We start from the raw sequence: 16,509 nt of genomic DNA on the forward strand, positions 1-16,509 counted from the left end.
ACCGAGGGACCAGGCGAAAATTTTGATATAAAGGCCCAGGATAGCAGATAGCTGAGGTTCAGTTGGCAAGAGCTGGTTGGATTGGCAGGCTGGTAGCAGATAGTAGCTGTGGGAGTGGTAGGATTGGCAGGGTTGCGTTTTTAGTGGGGCCGAAACGATGACAACGCCGGTGTTTTCGCCTGAGGTGCTTCCCTATCCGATTACGATTGACCAGTTGATAGCACCGATTGGAAGCGATGTGGAGAAGGGCCAGCGGCTGTTTGCGTTCAAGTTCTGGTACATGGTGGAGATTGCGTCGTCGCCAGACGAGAGCGAGGACGGACACGGCAAGAAACGGGTCCGGGAGTCGATAGAGTTCTTTGAAGCTCCGTTTGAGGGCAAGCTGATGAGCTGGAACGTCGACGTCGGCGACGAGATCGCGTCGCCGAACCAGGCGATCTGCGAAATCTTCAGACCGTGCAACCACGACATCGTGTATGGCGGACTTTGCACGCTGTGTGGGAAAGAGGTGGACGAAAGCGAGCAGATGGGTGCGAATCTGGCGATCTCGCACACGGACGTCAATCTGAGGGTCAGCAGGAAGGAGGCGGCGGACATCGAGAAGAGTCTCAAGGTGCGGTTGCGCGAAAGCAAGAAGTTGGTGCTCGTGGTGGACCTGGACCAGACGGTGATACACTGCGGTGTGGACCCGACGATCGGCGAGTGGAAACGGGATGCGTCTAATCCGAACTACGAGACCTTGAAGGACGTGAGGTCTTTTGCGCTCGAGGAAGAGACCATACTGCCTCTGCTGTACATGGGCCCAAAGCCTCCCGCACGCAAGTGTTGGTATTACGTGAAGGTGAGGCCAGGGCTCAGGGAGTTTTTCGAGCGAGTGGCGCCGCTGTACGAGATGCACATTTACACGATGGCTACCAGGGCATACGCGCTGGAAATCGCCAAGATCATAGATCCGGACGGCTCTCTGTTCGGGGACCGCATTCTTTCGCGTGACGAGAATGGGTCGATCACGCAGAAATCGTTGGAGAGGCTCTTCCCGACTGATCAATCGATGGTGGTGGTGATCGACGATAGAGGCGACGTGTGGAATTGGTGTCCGAATTTGATTAAAGTGATACCGTACAATTTCTTCGTTGGCGTGGGTGACATCAACTCCAACTTCCTGCCTAGGCAACAAAATACGATGCTGCAGCTTGGAAGAGGCTCGCGTAAGAAGACGCAGGAGTCAGACGAACTGATAACAGATATAATGGACACGGAGAAGAAACTTCAAGAGAAAATCGACGAGGAAGTCAAGCGACAGGAGGAAAAGTTGAGCCATCAAATAGCTACTGGGGAGGAAACCGCGGCGCCTGAGTCCAAGGAACAGTTGGCCAGAAAAATAGAATATTCAGCTTCCCTGGAAGTGCAGCAGCAAAATAGGCCGTTGGCAACCTTACAAAAGCATATGCATAATCAAAGACTCTTAGTAGATGATGATGATGAGCTATTCTATCTAAAAGAGACTTTGGCCAAAGTTCATGATGAGTACTACAGAGCTCTGGAGGAAAAGTCGGAACAAGATGCTGATATGAAAGTTTTAATGCCGACGATGAAAAGCCGGGTGTTTGAGAACTGTCATTTTGTATTCTCTGGTTTGATACCATTGGGAACAAATATCAGTAGGGCAGACATAGTGTTGTGGACAGATATGTTTGGCGCTCAAAGTTCTGCCGAAATTGACGAAAACACAACACATCTCATCACAAGAACATCGGGCACATATAAGGCGCGGATCGCGAAGGCTTTCAATGACAAGATTAAAGTTGTTCATCCTGATTGGGTTTTTGAATGCCTTGTTTTGTGGAAACGGGTCGATGAGCAACCATATGAGCTTATAATTGAGCAATCGGCCACCGAAGAAGAGCTGGAAGAGTATAAGCGAAACTTGGAAAAGCGAAGCAATGCTCTGGCGGAAAGTAAGAGAGATGCTGTCATTGAGTCGACGAAGGATGGCCCAGTAGATTTGTTTTCCGCTGGGACATCGTGGCTCAATGATGACGAAGAAGAAGAAATTCCAGAGAGCTCTGAGAGTAGTGATGAAGAGGTAGAGGAAAATGATAGCCAAGATGAGGAAGAAAAGGCTGACAAAAGCTCAACAGAAGATCAGCATCCTAAAACAGCAACAAAATTTGAAAGCTTCGATCAATCAGCAAAGAGATCTTTGGGAGATACGGCCGGCTCCTTCGACAATGCCGGTGATATTAAAAGAGCACACCTTGAGGAGCCGAAGGCTGAAGATAGCGATTCGGAACTTGAGGAAGAATTACTGAATGCCCTGGATGAATAAACTTCGCAGCCGGTCAGGAAGCTGAAATATCAACTTAACAGCATAAAGCATATACAATCATACTCCTGTATAGAGAGCATACGTACTAAGCATCAACCAAGAGAAAATATGTCTTTGGCGCTATTAGGGACCAGAAAACCTATGAATAAATATTACATATTGAGAGTTTACTCTTAAGTAGAATCGAAGTTCAGAGAAGCCGGACTCTCTGGAGAGATATCGGTTAAGCCAGTTTTTTTTCTTGTTCAAGCTTAAAACTCTGAACCATCGATTGACCATCATTCCATGAGTTGAATCATCGTCCGATTTCTTCGCTTCATCTTGAACCATGCCTACATATATCCTTTACCGCCAGGGATCAAACAGGTAACGCATTACAAGCTGATCTCAAAGCAGAAATTGCAGGACGCCTTTGTCAATATTGGCGGCATGTCCGCTAAATTGACCGCTACACTTTTCCATCGGAAAGCGATGGGCACTCCCCTTTCAGAGGGAGTTTTGAAGAGTGCCGTGCATACTGCCTGAAATTCACTAGAAGACGGGTGCCTAATGGAGGACTTTCGCTAGCTCAGAGTTGTATGTCTTCGTTTTCCAGATCGTCATTCTCGCCAAAAAGAAAATTAGTGTTATCAAGGTCTATTTCGTCATCTTCGTCATTATGCAGGGGATTTTCCTGTTTTTGTTCAGCTTCATGATCTTCTCCTTTCCCTGCTGCTTCTGTGTCCGTTGGTCTTACTTCACTTTCTGGAGCCTCCCCTTGCCCAACTATTTGAGCCTGCCCACTATGCTCTGTTTGGTCAATACGACCGATTTCTGCGTGGTGTGAATAATCCTCCTGTGTTGGTGGCACTGGCTCTGGAGCAACTTCTGCGTCGCCTGTGGCTGAGACCTGCGAACGCTGAATATCTTGCTGATTGGCTTCACCGCTTGCAACCTGCCGCTCTTGTTCATCGTTATCACTTCCAGAATAGTTGAAGAAATCGTCAGAATGATTATCGAGATCTAATAGATTGATATCCCCGGTTTCAAACTGCTCACTGTGTCTCTCCTGCGCTTCCCTTTGAGCTCGAAGTTCCTGCAGTCGTTCGTCTCTAGCTTTTTCAGCAGACTTTCGAGCTTCTTGCTTTGCTTCCTGCAATTTGGGAATACTTTTCACCAAGCTATAAAGTGATCGCTTTAACATGGAGTTGATTTCTTTGTTGAGCTGTCGCCTATTCAGTTTCTCAGGCGATGTAGACAGAACCATCTTAGAGAATTTGATAAACGGATTTTGCTGTAATTGCAACTGCTTCTCCTCGTATTCCAGAACTTTGCGTCTCGCCAGCTCGACACGGCTGCGGGCATATTCCTCAACGTTGAAGTTCGATTGCGGCAACTTGGAGAGGAGATCAGAGGAGTAGGCGGTCTGTTTTCTTCGCTTCTTATATTTATTGCCGTAAATTGCCATGCTCTCTTCCGCGGCCAGTGCTTGATCAGCGTCGCTCATTTGCACCTCTGGCGACGGAGCTGGCATGCTTGAGACTCTAAGAAGATGTGAAAGGGCCACTTCAGACAACTTACCTTCCTCAACGATCTTTCTTCTGATCACCGTCTCATCTGTGATCGGATGGTTGTACTGTGGTGTAAACCTGTAAGTATGATCCGGCGGAAGGATTGGCATCCATTTTGGCACGCTCTTTGCCAGTGGATTATTCGGAGGTACCAGACTGTTTATCACATCTTGTGAGGTGCCTTCATCTTCTGCAATTGCCTCAGAGACTGTCTCTTGCAAGGAATGCAAAGCTGCCAGCTCCTTTCTGTAAATTTTGCTGTAGTGCTGTGAAATTTGCTGCTGTAGCTCTAAATCTGATGGGGATAAGTTGAATCCCTCTAGGAACAGTTGCAAGTCCGCTTTCGCTACCAGCTCACGCCTTTGTATGTTGCTCGATTTGTGTAAAAACCCTATCATATCGTTCAGCTGCTCTTCAACCAGAAGCAACAGATAATCGAAAGCGAACTTGGAGATCTCGGCATTCATCGGCTTCAATTGCAGCGCTACGGCTTTCCCGAGTATCTTTTCACCAGTCGATTCGTTCACTTCATGATGGACTTCTTTCAAAGTCGGCAGACGAGTCAATTGGACATACTTAGAATGGGATGGATCCACCATCAAGGACCTCTGACAGCTTAGGACAGGCCAATTTGTTCAATCTTGGACAGTCGACAGCTTCAAGAGCTTAGTTAACTATAGAGTTCGCCGCAAGCGTTACCCGTCTACAAGTATCATCAAGAGCTCTTAGCAGACATGAGCAACTAGGTGACGAATTGGCCTCGATAACGGCCAATTGGTCCTATCTGGTTGCCGATTTGGATCGTGTAAGCATCGAAGACTATATATGAACGAGTTACATAAATGCGCATGAAATTAAACATCACCATTCAACAAATTATCCAGTGCACCTTGAACAGAGCCTCCGCTTCGTCTTAAAGCTGCCACGTTCTTCTCGAAGTCATGGAAACCCATGTCGTTCAACTGTCTCAATTGCTGCTCATAGCGCTCCTCTGGAGGCCTATTGTCTCGCTCGACGTTTTGCTGCGCAGAACCACCAAGTAAAGACGCTAGCAGCGAAGGATCAAAAGGTGGAGCCTGTTGGTCACCACGGACAGCGCCGGCATTTTGGCCGCTGTTCATCATTGCGGCGAACGGATTATTTGCCGGGTTAAACAGGGCAGCGAAGGGGTTTTCCGGTGCAGCACCAGGGCTGGCGGCCGACGCGGTTTCGCCAGTCCGTGCCTCTGTATTTGTGTCGCCGGGAGCTGGGAAGGAAGCGGCCTCAGAACCCCCGTCGCCCGCCCCGTTGGGATTGAGCATGCTGGACAATTGCATGCTCTGTCTGATCATCTGCGGATTCGTCAACATCTGTCTGAAGAACGGACTCTGCAGAAACTGTCTGGCCTGCGGGCCCATCGCTTGCAGCTGCGGATTCGATTGGATCATAAAATCGACCATCTGCGGATTGCTCAACATCTCGTTCATCTGCGACTGGAATATAGGGTTATCCAGCATCCCTAGAAGATCCTCCTGGTTGGGCATGTTGCTCATCCCGCCGTCGGGTCCAAACATATCGGCAGAGGGTAAGTTCGCGAAACCGGCGTAACGCGCGCTGGTCAGATCGCTCAGCGGGTTGAACCCACCCGTCTGGCCTGAAGCAATGTTACTTGGTACCGAGCGAGCACCATCGCCCTGGGACGATGCTTGTGGCCCTGCACTCGCATTCCCACCGGACTTCACCAGATGGATCGCATGCCCGTCCTGTATCTTGTATGACTCCACGGTCTGATCGTCCTTCAGGATCTTCCCAGAGTAGATCAATCGCTGGTTTGCAGCTGGAATCTGCGACACTTTTGCGATCTCGTCCTTGAACTCCGCCACCGTCTTTGCGGGTTCTGTGACAACCTGCCACTTGTTCTGCCCAGACTTAATCTGTACCGTGATTGACATGGCTACTACCGTGCGCTCCAGACTCTCTACTAGCCACCAAATCCGCTGCTCTACAGGCCAACTGGTCCTAATAGCTCTTAAACTCGTTGCTTGATATACGGTGTATCTTTCGTGAATAGTGATCTTCGCTTGTCCGGACGGTACCGGAGCTATCCGGACATTTCAGGTCATCTGACTCCGGTCTCTAAACCACTTCTGGGACCACTGGTTGTCAGCAGTAGTTCCAGGGACCACCAATTGAATCGTTTTCGCTGCTTTTTGAGCTCTTATTGTGGGCTTTATTTTTCACCTAGAAATTAGTAGCGGAGATGAGCTTGAAAAATTAAAAAAAAAAAAAAAAAATTGTATATGATGGCCCTTCAACGTTGGAAACACTCCGTTACTATCGGCTTGTTCTCTGTTGCTGCAGTTGTGGTACTGTTTGGTGGTGGGTCAGATGGCAAAAACGTTGGCACAGGGTAGAAAACCCGGGAGCGGCAGGAAACCGGGGAAAGGAAAGACACTGCGAGAAGGTAGAAAGCCTGGAAGCGGTAGAAGACGGAGACTTGATGAGCCAGATAGGGCAGTACGAAGTAAGAGCCAGGATGCAATATCGTCTAGGGACTTGGAAGCAGTGGATGCGCTGCGGGAGCTGAACAACAGTCCGCCACAGCAACAGCTTCCGCAGCAGAAACTGCAATATCCGCAACAGCTGTCGAGAGAGGCTCCAGATACGACTTCGGCGCAGGCAGTATCGTTGGTGGCGCAAAATCAGCAGCTTAGCAACGCAGCAGCCGGCGTTCCAGGCGCCTTCGCGTTCCAGAGCGTCGGACCTTACATGGTTTCGCCGCAATACATGCATACAGCGGCTGGCGTCTCGTCGCCGTTGTTAGTACCGCTGGCACGCGGCGGCTGCCCAGCTGAGTCGGCAACCGGGAGCAGCAGTGCGGTCCTGGAGAACAGCAGAGGCTCCAGCGGTGATGACGCGACGGGTACGGTTCTTGTCCATACTAGTACATAGCGTAGTCTTCAGAGGGCGCCTAGGAGGCGCAATGAATATATAGCGGGTACGAATTCTCAGTTTGAGTTAGGTTTTGTCTGTCTGCTATAGTATGCCATTTTTCTTAGTGAGAAAAACGTACGCTTGCTTGATTGACAGTGTAAAAGGCACTGGGTTAAACCGACACGATGGACTCGTTCGAGGCTAGGTTGCAGTTCATTCAGATACTCAAGAATTTGCAAAAGTCGCTGAATATCCTGAGAACGGGGACAGACGACGATGGCAGGTCTGATTCGCCCAGTTTGAGCAGATCCGCAGGCACCGATCCCATCCAGTTCTACTTGAAGAACTACACACAGCACTACGAAGACTTCCACCAGTGTCTGTTTGACACCATGTCCAAGATGGACCCGCTCGACAGAATCAACATTGTGCTGTACTACTCGCGCATCATCTCCATCCTGAAGAACAGGGAGACCGATTTCAACTCCACGGTGCTGAACCAGCACCTGCTGCCGTCTGTCGACCGGCTGCTGCTGCTGGCGCTGCCTGCCAACGACTGGACTTCACTGAGCAATCTGAAAGCCTGCATCGAGGTGTTCCAATGGCTGAACGAAGTATGCGGCAACGTGGTCGAGTGGAGCGACGAGTGCGATCAACCCGACGCCTCTGTCCCGTTGTCAGAACTGGCATGGTTTGAGCCAGCCTCAGACACTACCGACGTGGCTCATAGCTTCCAGAGCGCCACAATCCTACTAAAGGACAGACTGGCGAAACGAAAGTATCTCATAGAATACTACAGAGGCAATGGTGTGTGCGGCATGCCGACCGCTACCGCGGCCTCCACAATACTACACAGGATGGAGAACGACCGTGAAAAGCACAAGAGGCTCAAGGAGAATACCTGGGTTCTCGAGCGACCTACAAACAGCATTGTAGACCCGCAAGAGTTCCAGTCGATCTGGGAAAACGCTCCATACAATGGGATGACCAAAGAAGACTACAGGAATATCAAAGAACTCAATGGAATAGCCCAGCAAAGCTATTCAATTGGTTACAAGCATTAGCGTTATCGTTAAATAGAGTTTTAGGTGACCTGTTTACATCATTGTGAACGTGTCATCACTATTAGAGGACGTCTAGGCTGAGTCACCAGGCTAAAGGCATTGACGATAGCGGTAGTTAGCTTCCAAAGCGTTGTGTAGGTGGTCTGGGGCAGTTTGGTAGAGTCATTGCTGAGTCAGGATTGGTTTACTCAAATAGGCTGGGTTCAATCGTTTAAAAAGGTGCTGACCAGACCGTACTGTCTAGGTGCCGTTAATCCAGGTTAAGGGCAGTATTCTGAGGAAGAACTGGTTTGATGGTTGATACTAATGCGACTGTGAACTGCAATGAAGGCGGTGATATCCGGGAGCGTCGTTCGTCGAGAAGCGGGCTGTCAAGTGGATCGAAAACTGGATCGAGAAGGCGTTCGAGGGCAGAACCGAGCTCACGGGGCCGAAGTGCGGAGGTTACTCAGCAGCCGACGTCGTGGATCAGGAGTGCTTCGACCTCGAGCCTGCTGAGGCTTAAAAGAAATGATAAAATCCACAACAGGAATAGGAAGGACAAGACAGAGATGAATAGGTCTGAGTCTCTTTGCAAAGTAGAGACACAACTTGCTGAGCAGAGGAAAAAAGCAGATGCCGCGGTTGTTGTGGATGTTCTGCCTTCTTTTGAGATGTACAACTCGCTGCACAGACACATCCCGCAAGGTAACATTGATGCCGATCGGCACGACTTTCCGCCGTGCTACCAGAAGGTGCAGAGCCAGTACAATTCCATCTTGAGAGGCAGCGACCAGCCGGAAAGTATTGCCTTGGGCGTGGCGGACCCCAATGGTGCAGGATCGGCTTCTTCGGCTTCAGTGGGTAATCTTCATCCGCTTTCGACGCGGCACTTGAACCTTCACGAACCTTCGAATGTGTCAGATGGTGAGCTTAACGCTATAGAGGATGATCTCAACGATTCCGATAACATAAACATCGATAAGCTCTATTCGCTGCCTAGGCTTGTCACGCCGATAGAGATAGACATTCGCATCGCCAAGCATGCTATAAAACCGCATGAAAGGCCTGAGGAAGAGTCTATGCTTAAGGAATATACATCCGGAGAGATTATTCATGGCTACTGTGTTATAGAAAACAAGTCAACTCAACGTGTAAAATTCGAAATGTTCTATGTTACACTAGAGGGATACATATCGGTGACTGATAAGCAGAAGGGCAAGCGTACGGTGAAAAGGTTTTTGAGAATGGTTGATCTGAGTGCCAGTTGGTCGTATGGCTGTGTTGATATAAGCTCAGGTATCAAAGTTGTTCCTGGCGATATTGATTTCGACAATACAGTGTTGGGACTCACTAATAACAGGATCTTGGAACCGGGAATGAAATATAAAAAGTTTTTCATGTTTAAACTACCAAATCAATTACTGGATGTCACTTGCAAACAAGAACAATTCTCTCATTGTCTTTTGCCCCCCAGCTTTGGTATAGATAGATTCAAGCATGGAGGGAAATACTCCGGAATCAAGATTAACAGCATCCTTGGTTGTGGCCATCTGGGGATCAAAGGCTCTCCAATCTTAACATATGATATGGCTGAAGAGTCCTTGTCAATCAATTACACGATAGATGCCAAGTTTGTGGGAAAAGACAAAAAGACCCAACAGCTGAATATCATGAGTGAACATCAATATCATTTGCGAGTGATTCCGTTTGGGTTTAATTCCCCAGTTATTGGTGAAAAGGACTCATCACGACAACTGGAGGACCTGACAGCTTTGGTTCAGGAACGGTTGGAGGCTCTCTCACGGGTTTTTGAGAGGCTGAAGAACCGTGAGCCTATTTCAGCTGTAGATATTCATGGAACAGATATCAGCGGCACAGTCAGCGATATTCAACTGGATTCAGAAGAGATTTTGGCGCGTAAAATGCATCAGCTACACCTGAACAATAGAGTGGACCCCCAGTATTACCTTTCCAGGGAAAAAGATCTAAAGGGCTGTGCATATGAGGCTGACTTCTGTGAAGCGGAGCTAAGTTACAAGCTCAAGTCCAAATCCGCTTCCACCCTCACGAGCGGAATATTCACGGGTTTCAAGAGCTCCCAATCTAACCCAAACGATGGTACAAAGGATAAGCTCAATAAAGTAGGCCTGATGGTCTTGAAAGCGAAACATCCAGACCTTGCGCTGCCTTACTTGTCACCATCTTTACTTAGAAAGAAGAACAAATTTGGAGAGAAGAATGAGCATGATCAAGAAAATTGGTTGAGAATTTCGAGCCTGGTACCCGAAGAGGTGAGGAACAAACTAGAATACATAGACATCGAGCTAGAGTGCATTCAATCGAACAATAGTGCACCTCACGAACCTCCTGAGATACAGAGCGTCACGACGGAACTCATATGCATAACAGGCAAGTCGGACAACTCCATCCCAATTAAGCTGGATGCAAAAATATTGATGAATCAAGACAAATTGCAGCATGTCAAGCGACAATATAGCGCATTTGTGTCGGAGATACAGAATTACAGTGAAATGTTTGAAAAGAATCTGGTTGAGCTCAATGAATTATACAGCTTGGACTGCGTTTCGGCACTCTCTAGACAGTTGAGCTTTACAGATTTTATCTCCGACCAGATACGTAACGATGTCGAGAGCTTGGCAAATTTGAGCACAAGTGTGGTAAATCTTCACGAGGTTTTCAAAAAACAAGCGCATACGATGAAGAAGTCATCGCAAGATAGCATGTCATCAAACTCATCGAGCAGCTCACTAAGCAAAAATGGATCTGTTACCTTCATTGTTGGTTCCTCTTTCGAGATACCCGGGGCATCTACTAAACATGGCGAACAGACAGCGCGCGAATGGGTTAACGATTCTCCCATGCATTACAAGCGAACTGTCAGAGTTAATCTCGAGTACAGCGACAATATCAAGGAAACACTGGTTCCAACATTCGAGAGTTGTTTATGTTGTCGCTTCTACTGCGTTCGCGTCAAGATCAAATTCGACAATCACATCGGCACAGCAAGCATCGATATACCCGTGTCTGTTAAAAATTTACACTGCTGACCGAATACTTAGAGCATGCCAATTTAAATGTACAAGCACATAGATAGAAATATAAACAAACTGTTGAACAAAGATCAAACCTTCACACCCCAGTGGATGGCACAAATGCCAAAAGTTAAACTCTCATATCCTGCAGATTCGAACCCTGCCTTTTGAATCATTTCCTTGAAAGTCTCTTGGTCAGGAAATTTCTCGATCGACTCGACCAAGTATTGGTACGAGTCATAATCGTTGGCTACTATTGAACCCATAACGGGCAAGATCTTGGCCCACTGTTGATAAGCTGAGTCAACCAGATAGTTCTGAATCTTCGAGAACTCTAAGCAGTAAAAAATACCGCCAGGTTTCAAAACTCTGTATGCAGCATTCAGCCCTGCCTGAATATCGGTGAAGTTTCTGATTCCAAACGAGATAGTGTACACATCTTTTGAGTTCGATTCTATCTTGTCCAGAGTTTCTCCGTTTTGAACCAAAAAAGTGACCCTTGGATCATTGAAGTACTTCTGTTGCTCCATAGCTCTCTTTTCACCTTCCTTCAACATATCAGGATTGATGTCCACAATGTGCATTGAAGACTCTGTATCATGAAACTTCTGCTCAGCGTGATCGAGAATCCCAAAGGCGATGTCCCCTGACCCTCCTGCTACATCGATGAAATGTAAAGGTTCTGTGGAATTAGGTCTCTTACCGGCATCTAACTTGTTTATAAAATGATCCTTCCATAACCTGTGAATACCAAGCGACATTACATCGTTCATCAAATCGTATTTCGAAGCCACGGATGAGAAGACATGCCTAACCAACTTCTCCTTCTCTACTTTAGGGACCCTCTTGGAGCCAAAATGGGTGAACTGGGCAGTTTCAGTGTTGTCACTTTTAGCATTAAAGGCGCTCAAAGTTTGGGAGAAAGGTCTTGCTAGCCTGCTCTGCGAACGCCAGGCGGCAGAAGATCGAGCAACTGACTTCAGCATCGAGGGCCTATCCGATCAACAACGTCCTAGGGCTCTGATACAGCTTGGTCTCTTGGAAAGCCATTCTTGTAAAGACTAGACTACTCTTCATGTCATTGGCATCTGGACACCTGTAAACGAAGAGCGCCGGTTCGAACCCGCTCAGCGCACTTTTAAAACACCACTATTTGAAGATCTCAAGCTGAAACTGCAGCACTTCGAGGGTAATATACAGCGAATTAGACAGTAGCAATAGAGGCAGGATATTGCCGACACTGTCGCTTTTTATGTTTGCCTGGTTCCAGAAGAGCGATCCGATGTTTAAAGTGACCTAGCGACTGGTTGCCATCAGATCAGCGATCAACAGGGCGTCGCCTGGTCATGACGAGAACATCAGCCTTCTTGCTATCGTTGTATGTGGCGGTATCATATGTTGCAGCGATCTACACCACGTCTCGAGATCTGGAGGACTATCCCAGCGGAAGGGATGATCCTCGAGTGATCAGACGACGGATGAAGCGGATAACGCTGGTTGTGCTGATGAATATGTTTCTAATACCTTGGCTCATCAGTCGCTACGGTGATGCTGAGAAAGCAGTGTCCTTCAGAGAGGCCGTCTTAGATCTAGGCGTTGTCCCCGGTTATCGCAGGAACGGGATATGGGACATTGTGGGATATCTGCAAGAAATATGCCGAGCAATCAGCCTCATAGGGCTACTCTATGTGGGGCCACTGACGGACGCGTTTCTGTACTATCTGCTGGTCCCCGGAAAGCACTGGTACACTGACTTTAAGGAAGAAATGTTCAACATTTGGGGCCTCAGGAACTACGTTTTTGCTCCAATTACGGAAGAGATAGTCTATACGTCCATGCTGGTCAACATCTACTGCTCGACGTTCCCAGCAGACTCGCCTGTCAGGCTTAAGACGGTCATCTGGAAGACACCGCTTTTCTTTGGGGTAGCACACCTCCACCACGCTTATGAGATGCAGCGACAAGGCGTTGCTAGTTTTGCCACCATCCTGTTCAGCTGCACACTTCAAATCGCATACACCACTTTGTTCGGAAGCTTGACCAATTACACATTTCTCAGAACAGGCGGGAATCTGTGGGCTTGCATTGCTATACATGCGCTCTGTAACTTCCTGGGATTTCCTGAATCCTCTAAGCTTGCGATGCACTACACGGTGGTCAAGAAGGTCGATTCACCCCATCTGAGCAGACTTCTCAACATCTGGAAGAAATGCTATCTGGCACTGCTCGTGATGGGGCTACTTTTTGCGAAGAACATGTATCAAGTGTTACTGCAGTCTGACGGTAATCAAATCGTGCTCTAGCTAGCTGCAATCGATCTACAGACATGAACAGCTCAGTTATAACCATCAGTAGGTCTTATTAGCTTAAGTTTAGTGGTCACTTCAAACGATGAGTTGATCCAGACGCGTAGCGTTAACACCACTATGATTTCGATCGCTTGGGCAGTTTGATGGATAAACAGCGCATTAGCAGGTTCTCCTTGGGCCTGATCACGGTATTTGCAAGATCTTTAGATTGTGTCCTCAAGGGAAATTTACTCAGAAACCGTTTGTAATTGTTATTTCATCAAATCGACTCGAAATTGCGCCAACAGACAGGGAGCCCGCGATATCGTACTGTTTACATACGTTGGTGAAGTAAAGTAAGAATCAAGTTCAGTGAGGATCGCAGATGGGAAGGGTAGATGATAGGCCGAAGCTGAGTTTAGAAGGCGAGGATCGATCGAGTCAGGGAAATTCCATCACTGAATCGCAGCGGGAGAAACGCAAGTCTGAGGTGCTGATAGCGGCACAATCTATCGAAAATGAGGTTCAAAGTGTCAAGAGCTTGAAGAGGATCTCAATAGGGTCTATCGATCTTCTGATAGACCCTGAAATGGAGTTTCGGGTTAGTAACCCTAATGCCAGAAGGTCGTGGTCGTCAAACTCATCCTCTAGTGGAGAAGAGGCAGACATAAGAACGATATCAAGTCATGAGAATGAATTAAATATCAACAGTCAGGCAAGTGGCGATATAAGGGGCACTGACGGACCGGAAACTAGTTTTGATATAACCAGCGCCGATTATTTGCAAAGTTCTGATTCTGTTCCCGACGGCTCGGATACTCTAAGCTCTTCCAGTTATTCACAAAGAACTGGCTCACCCCAGCATTCTGTTAGAAGAATTCTCACGGGCGTGGGATCGCTAAGAAGAGGTGGTGTCAATGCCGCGGTGAGCGAGGATTCATCGTCTGTGCCTGTGGATGACGGCAGCTCCGGTCCAGGTAATTCCATATTATCAAAACAGTTGTTTTGGGTTCCTGCAAATCAGCATCCTAGTGTTAAACCGGAAAACTATTTGGAACTGGTACAAGATACTTTGCATAGCATACAGTTAGATGACAAGGACGAGATGCCGGATAGCGCTGATCAAAATGACGCAGATTTGGCCAGTTTCGAAAGAGCGCCCATTGATTTAGCACGTAAGCGCGATTCGTTGGTGCGAAGGCCTTCTCGATTAAGGAAATCATACACAGAATTCGAAGATGATGCTGAGTCCGAAGAAGACGAAAATTACCAGGAGGGCTACCGCAAGGCGGCAGATGAAGCTAAGGGACCTGGCCAATCTTTAAGAGGCTCCATGAGGGCGGTTTCCCTGAAGGACATCACGGAGGAGCTGAATAAAATTTCTAACAACGCCGGACTGACAAGCTCCGATGCCATTACTCTTGCAAGAACCCTGAGCATGGCTGGCACTTATAGTAATGCGGATAACAACTCCAAGGAGGGTGATGTGACGAAAGGCGGACCGAACACAATTAATGCATATGGCTCAACCAAATATGAGGACGAGGGTGAGTTTGCCTCCAACATGCTTATGAGATATGGTGTGGTGATCCCTGCAAGATCATCTTTGCGGAGAAGTAAATTTAATACGTATAGGATAAGATCTTCCGGAAGCACATCCTCGCTAACTAGCGAGCATTCAAATGTGGAGAATCGTGGAGTTACGGAGATCAAGGAGCAAGCCAGAGCATCTCATGAAAGCAGGAAGGAACTTTCCGTGAAGCATCAGCCTGATAGAAATGATTTAGTGAAAGCTAAGTTGCCGACAGAAAAACAGACCGAAAGTACTCTTTCTTCGCCCTCCACGATCAGCGATTTTCAAGACATATACGATCACTATCGCCATTCTAGTGTTGAATGGGAAAAAGAACTTGACGTGGGCTTACCACGGCAGGCAGATAGCCCTCTCGCTAACAGCTACGTGAAGTTGAGAGAGAAAGAGATTCACGCTGTGGGGAATTCGCCGTCGATTCAAGACACCAAGTTACTGGAAACAGGCTCACTCGCTGAAAATGAGGAAGACCCTGCTGCAATAGCAGCCCAGGATAGTTCGGAAAAAAAATCTAGCTGGTCATGGCTGAATGGTATTACTACTAGAGATTCAATCGCTGAGAAGCAAGTGAAGAGTGACTCCAAACCACTAGCGACACCCGATGACGAAGCATATCTGAGTAATAACTTGGAAAGGGTGCGAGATCACTCGAGGGCTCATTTAGGGAAGCTGGCAAATCAGAGCAGTAACCACTCGAAAAATAGGCACTCGCCTATATTTAATGCAAGCGAGTCTGCCAAACCCGGTCGTCCTCCAGCAGAAAGCGATGGCGCAAGCTCCAATTCAAGTAACCTGAAAAGGCAGAGGTTTGAGAAGAAGTTCGTGAATCTTTTCAAAAGAAAGGCCAAAAATAAGCTTACTGGTCATAAGATCTCGAAAGACAGCGTCAATGGCGATGCTTCGGGAAATTCATCCGGCGAAAACCTGCCCAGATCGGGAAAGCTTAACAAGAACCACATCAAGTTGAAGTCTGAGTCAGGAGCCGAAGAGCATCTGCGAAATGCACAAAGCGCTCTAGGCCATGTCTCGAGCGGCGGCCCCGAAGAGCATTCTGCTAAACAAGAGAGTGATGTGGACGAGCTGCCAGCGTTGCAGCCAGCCGTCAGCGTTACAAGCCTGAAGAGCAACCATGGGCTCACCAATGAGCCATCTGTAGTCGAGTCGGTGCGGGAACTTAACGGGGATGACTCGCAGGACGTGAGTGCCGATCAAAGCGCTGATTCCAGCATAGACTTGATGCAAGAGGCCTTGGTTATCAAAGAACCAACAAATGATCTGCAAGCGAACGGGAAGCCCGTGCCGCCGCCATCAAACAAGCACGTCATACCACCAAGGAAGCTAACTTTTGACGATGTAAAGAGACCGGATCGTCCCAACGCCGCTATGAACTTCACAGACAGTGCATTTGGTTTCCCGCTACCGATGCTCACTGTTTCTACAGTCATCATGTTTGATCACAGACTGCCAATCAACGTTGAAAGAGCCATTTACAGGCTGAGTCACCTAAAGCTCAGCGATCCCAAAAGAGATCTGCGGCAACAAGTTATTTTGAGCAATTTCATGTACGCTTACCTTAACTTGGTCAATCACACGCTGTACATGGAGCAAGCAGCTCAAGAGGACGAATTGAGCTCCAATTCGGTCGTCGATAACCCGTCCAACACCCCATCCTCCAGCGCTGCCTACAAGATTGAACATAATTCGGCTAACGGATCGATTTGCATACCAGACATCTGAGA

General features: G+C 47.9%; 9 protein-coding genes across 9 annotated transcripts; 6 read left to right on the forward strand and 3 right to left on the reverse strand.

The window, feature by feature from the left end:
• Positions 1-157: 157 nt before the first annotated feature.
• FCP1 (protein serine/threonine phosphatase) lies at positions 158-2,329 on the forward strand (the record flags this gene model as incomplete). Its single annotated transcript, XM_037285462.1, has 1 exon — positions 158-2,329. One exon carries the CDS (start codon positions 158-160, stop codon positions 2,327-2,329), a length of 2,172 nt encoding a protein of 723 aa, XP_037141358.1.
• Positions 2,330-2,897: 568 nt separating this feature from the next.
• On the reverse strand, positions 2,898-4,478 carry TAF8 (Taf8p; the record flags this gene model as incomplete). The annotated part of the gene is made up of 1 exon (XM_037285463.1): positions 2,898-4,478. The coding sequence occupies one exon, from the start codon at positions 4,476-4,478 to the stop codon at positions 2,898-2,900; it is 1,581 nt and encodes a 526-aa protein (XP_037141359.1).
• A 255-nt stretch (positions 4,479-4,733) lies between these two features.
• Positions 4,734-5,810, reverse strand: DSK2 (ubiquitin domain-containing protein DSK2; the record flags this gene model as incomplete). Its single annotated transcript, XM_037285464.1, has 1 exon — positions 4,734-5,810. The coding sequence occupies one exon, from the start codon at positions 5,808-5,810 to the stop codon at positions 4,734-4,736; it is 1,077 nt and encodes a 358-aa protein (XP_037141360.1).
• A 436-nt stretch (positions 5,811-6,246) lies between these two features.
• Positions 6,247-6,810, forward strand: DAT1 (Dat1p; the record flags this gene model as incomplete). Its single annotated transcript, XM_037285465.1, has 1 exon — positions 6,247-6,810. One exon carries the CDS (start codon positions 6,247-6,249, stop codon positions 6,808-6,810), a length of 564 nt encoding a protein of 187 aa, XP_037141361.1.
• A 167-nt stretch (positions 6,811-6,977) lies between these two features.
• CTK3 (Ctk3p) lies at positions 6,978-7,856 on the forward strand (the record flags this gene model as incomplete). The annotated part of the gene is made up of 1 exon (XM_037285466.1): positions 6,978-7,856. One exon carries the CDS (start codon positions 6,978-6,980, stop codon positions 7,854-7,856), a length of 879 nt encoding a protein of 292 aa, XP_037141362.1.
• A 293-nt stretch (positions 7,857-8,149) lies between these two features.
• BUL2 (ubiquitin-ubiquitin ligase BUL2) lies at positions 8,150-10,906 on the forward strand (the record flags this gene model as incomplete). The annotated part of the gene is made up of 1 exon (XM_037285467.1): positions 8,150-10,906. One exon carries the CDS (start codon positions 8,150-8,152, stop codon positions 10,904-10,906), a length of 2,757 nt encoding a protein of 918 aa, XP_037141363.1.
• A 74-nt stretch (positions 10,907-10,980) lies between these two features.
• On the reverse strand, positions 10,981-11,877 carry COQ5 (2-hexaprenyl-6-methoxy-1,4-benzoquinone methyltransferase; the record flags this gene model as incomplete). The annotated part of the gene is made up of 1 exon (XM_037285468.1): positions 10,981-11,877. The coding sequence occupies one exon, from the start codon at positions 11,875-11,877 to the stop codon at positions 10,981-10,983; it is 897 nt and encodes a 298-aa protein (XP_037141364.1).
• A 360-nt stretch (positions 11,878-12,237) lies between these two features.
• RCE1 (CAAX prenyl protease) lies at positions 12,238-13,194 on the forward strand (the record flags this gene model as incomplete). Its single annotated transcript, XM_037285469.1, has 1 exon — positions 12,238-13,194. One exon carries the CDS (start codon positions 12,238-12,240, stop codon positions 13,192-13,194), a length of 957 nt encoding a protein of 318 aa, XP_037141365.1.
• A 370-nt stretch (positions 13,195-13,564) lies between these two features.
• ZDS1 (Zds1p) lies at positions 13,565-16,507 on the forward strand (the record flags this gene model as incomplete). The annotated part of the gene is made up of 1 exon (XM_037285470.1): positions 13,565-16,507. The coding sequence occupies one exon, from the start codon at positions 13,565-13,567 to the stop codon at positions 16,505-16,507; it is 2,943 nt and encodes a 980-aa protein (XP_037141366.1).
• Positions 16,508-16,509: the final 2 nt, after the last annotated feature.

This window comes from Torulaspora globosa, chromosome 8 (genome assembly GCF_014133895.1).
Source record: "Torulaspora globosa chromosome 8, complete sequence".
NCBI lineage: Eukaryota > Fungi > Ascomycota > Saccharomycetes > Saccharomycetales > Saccharomycetaceae > Torulaspora > Torulaspora globosa.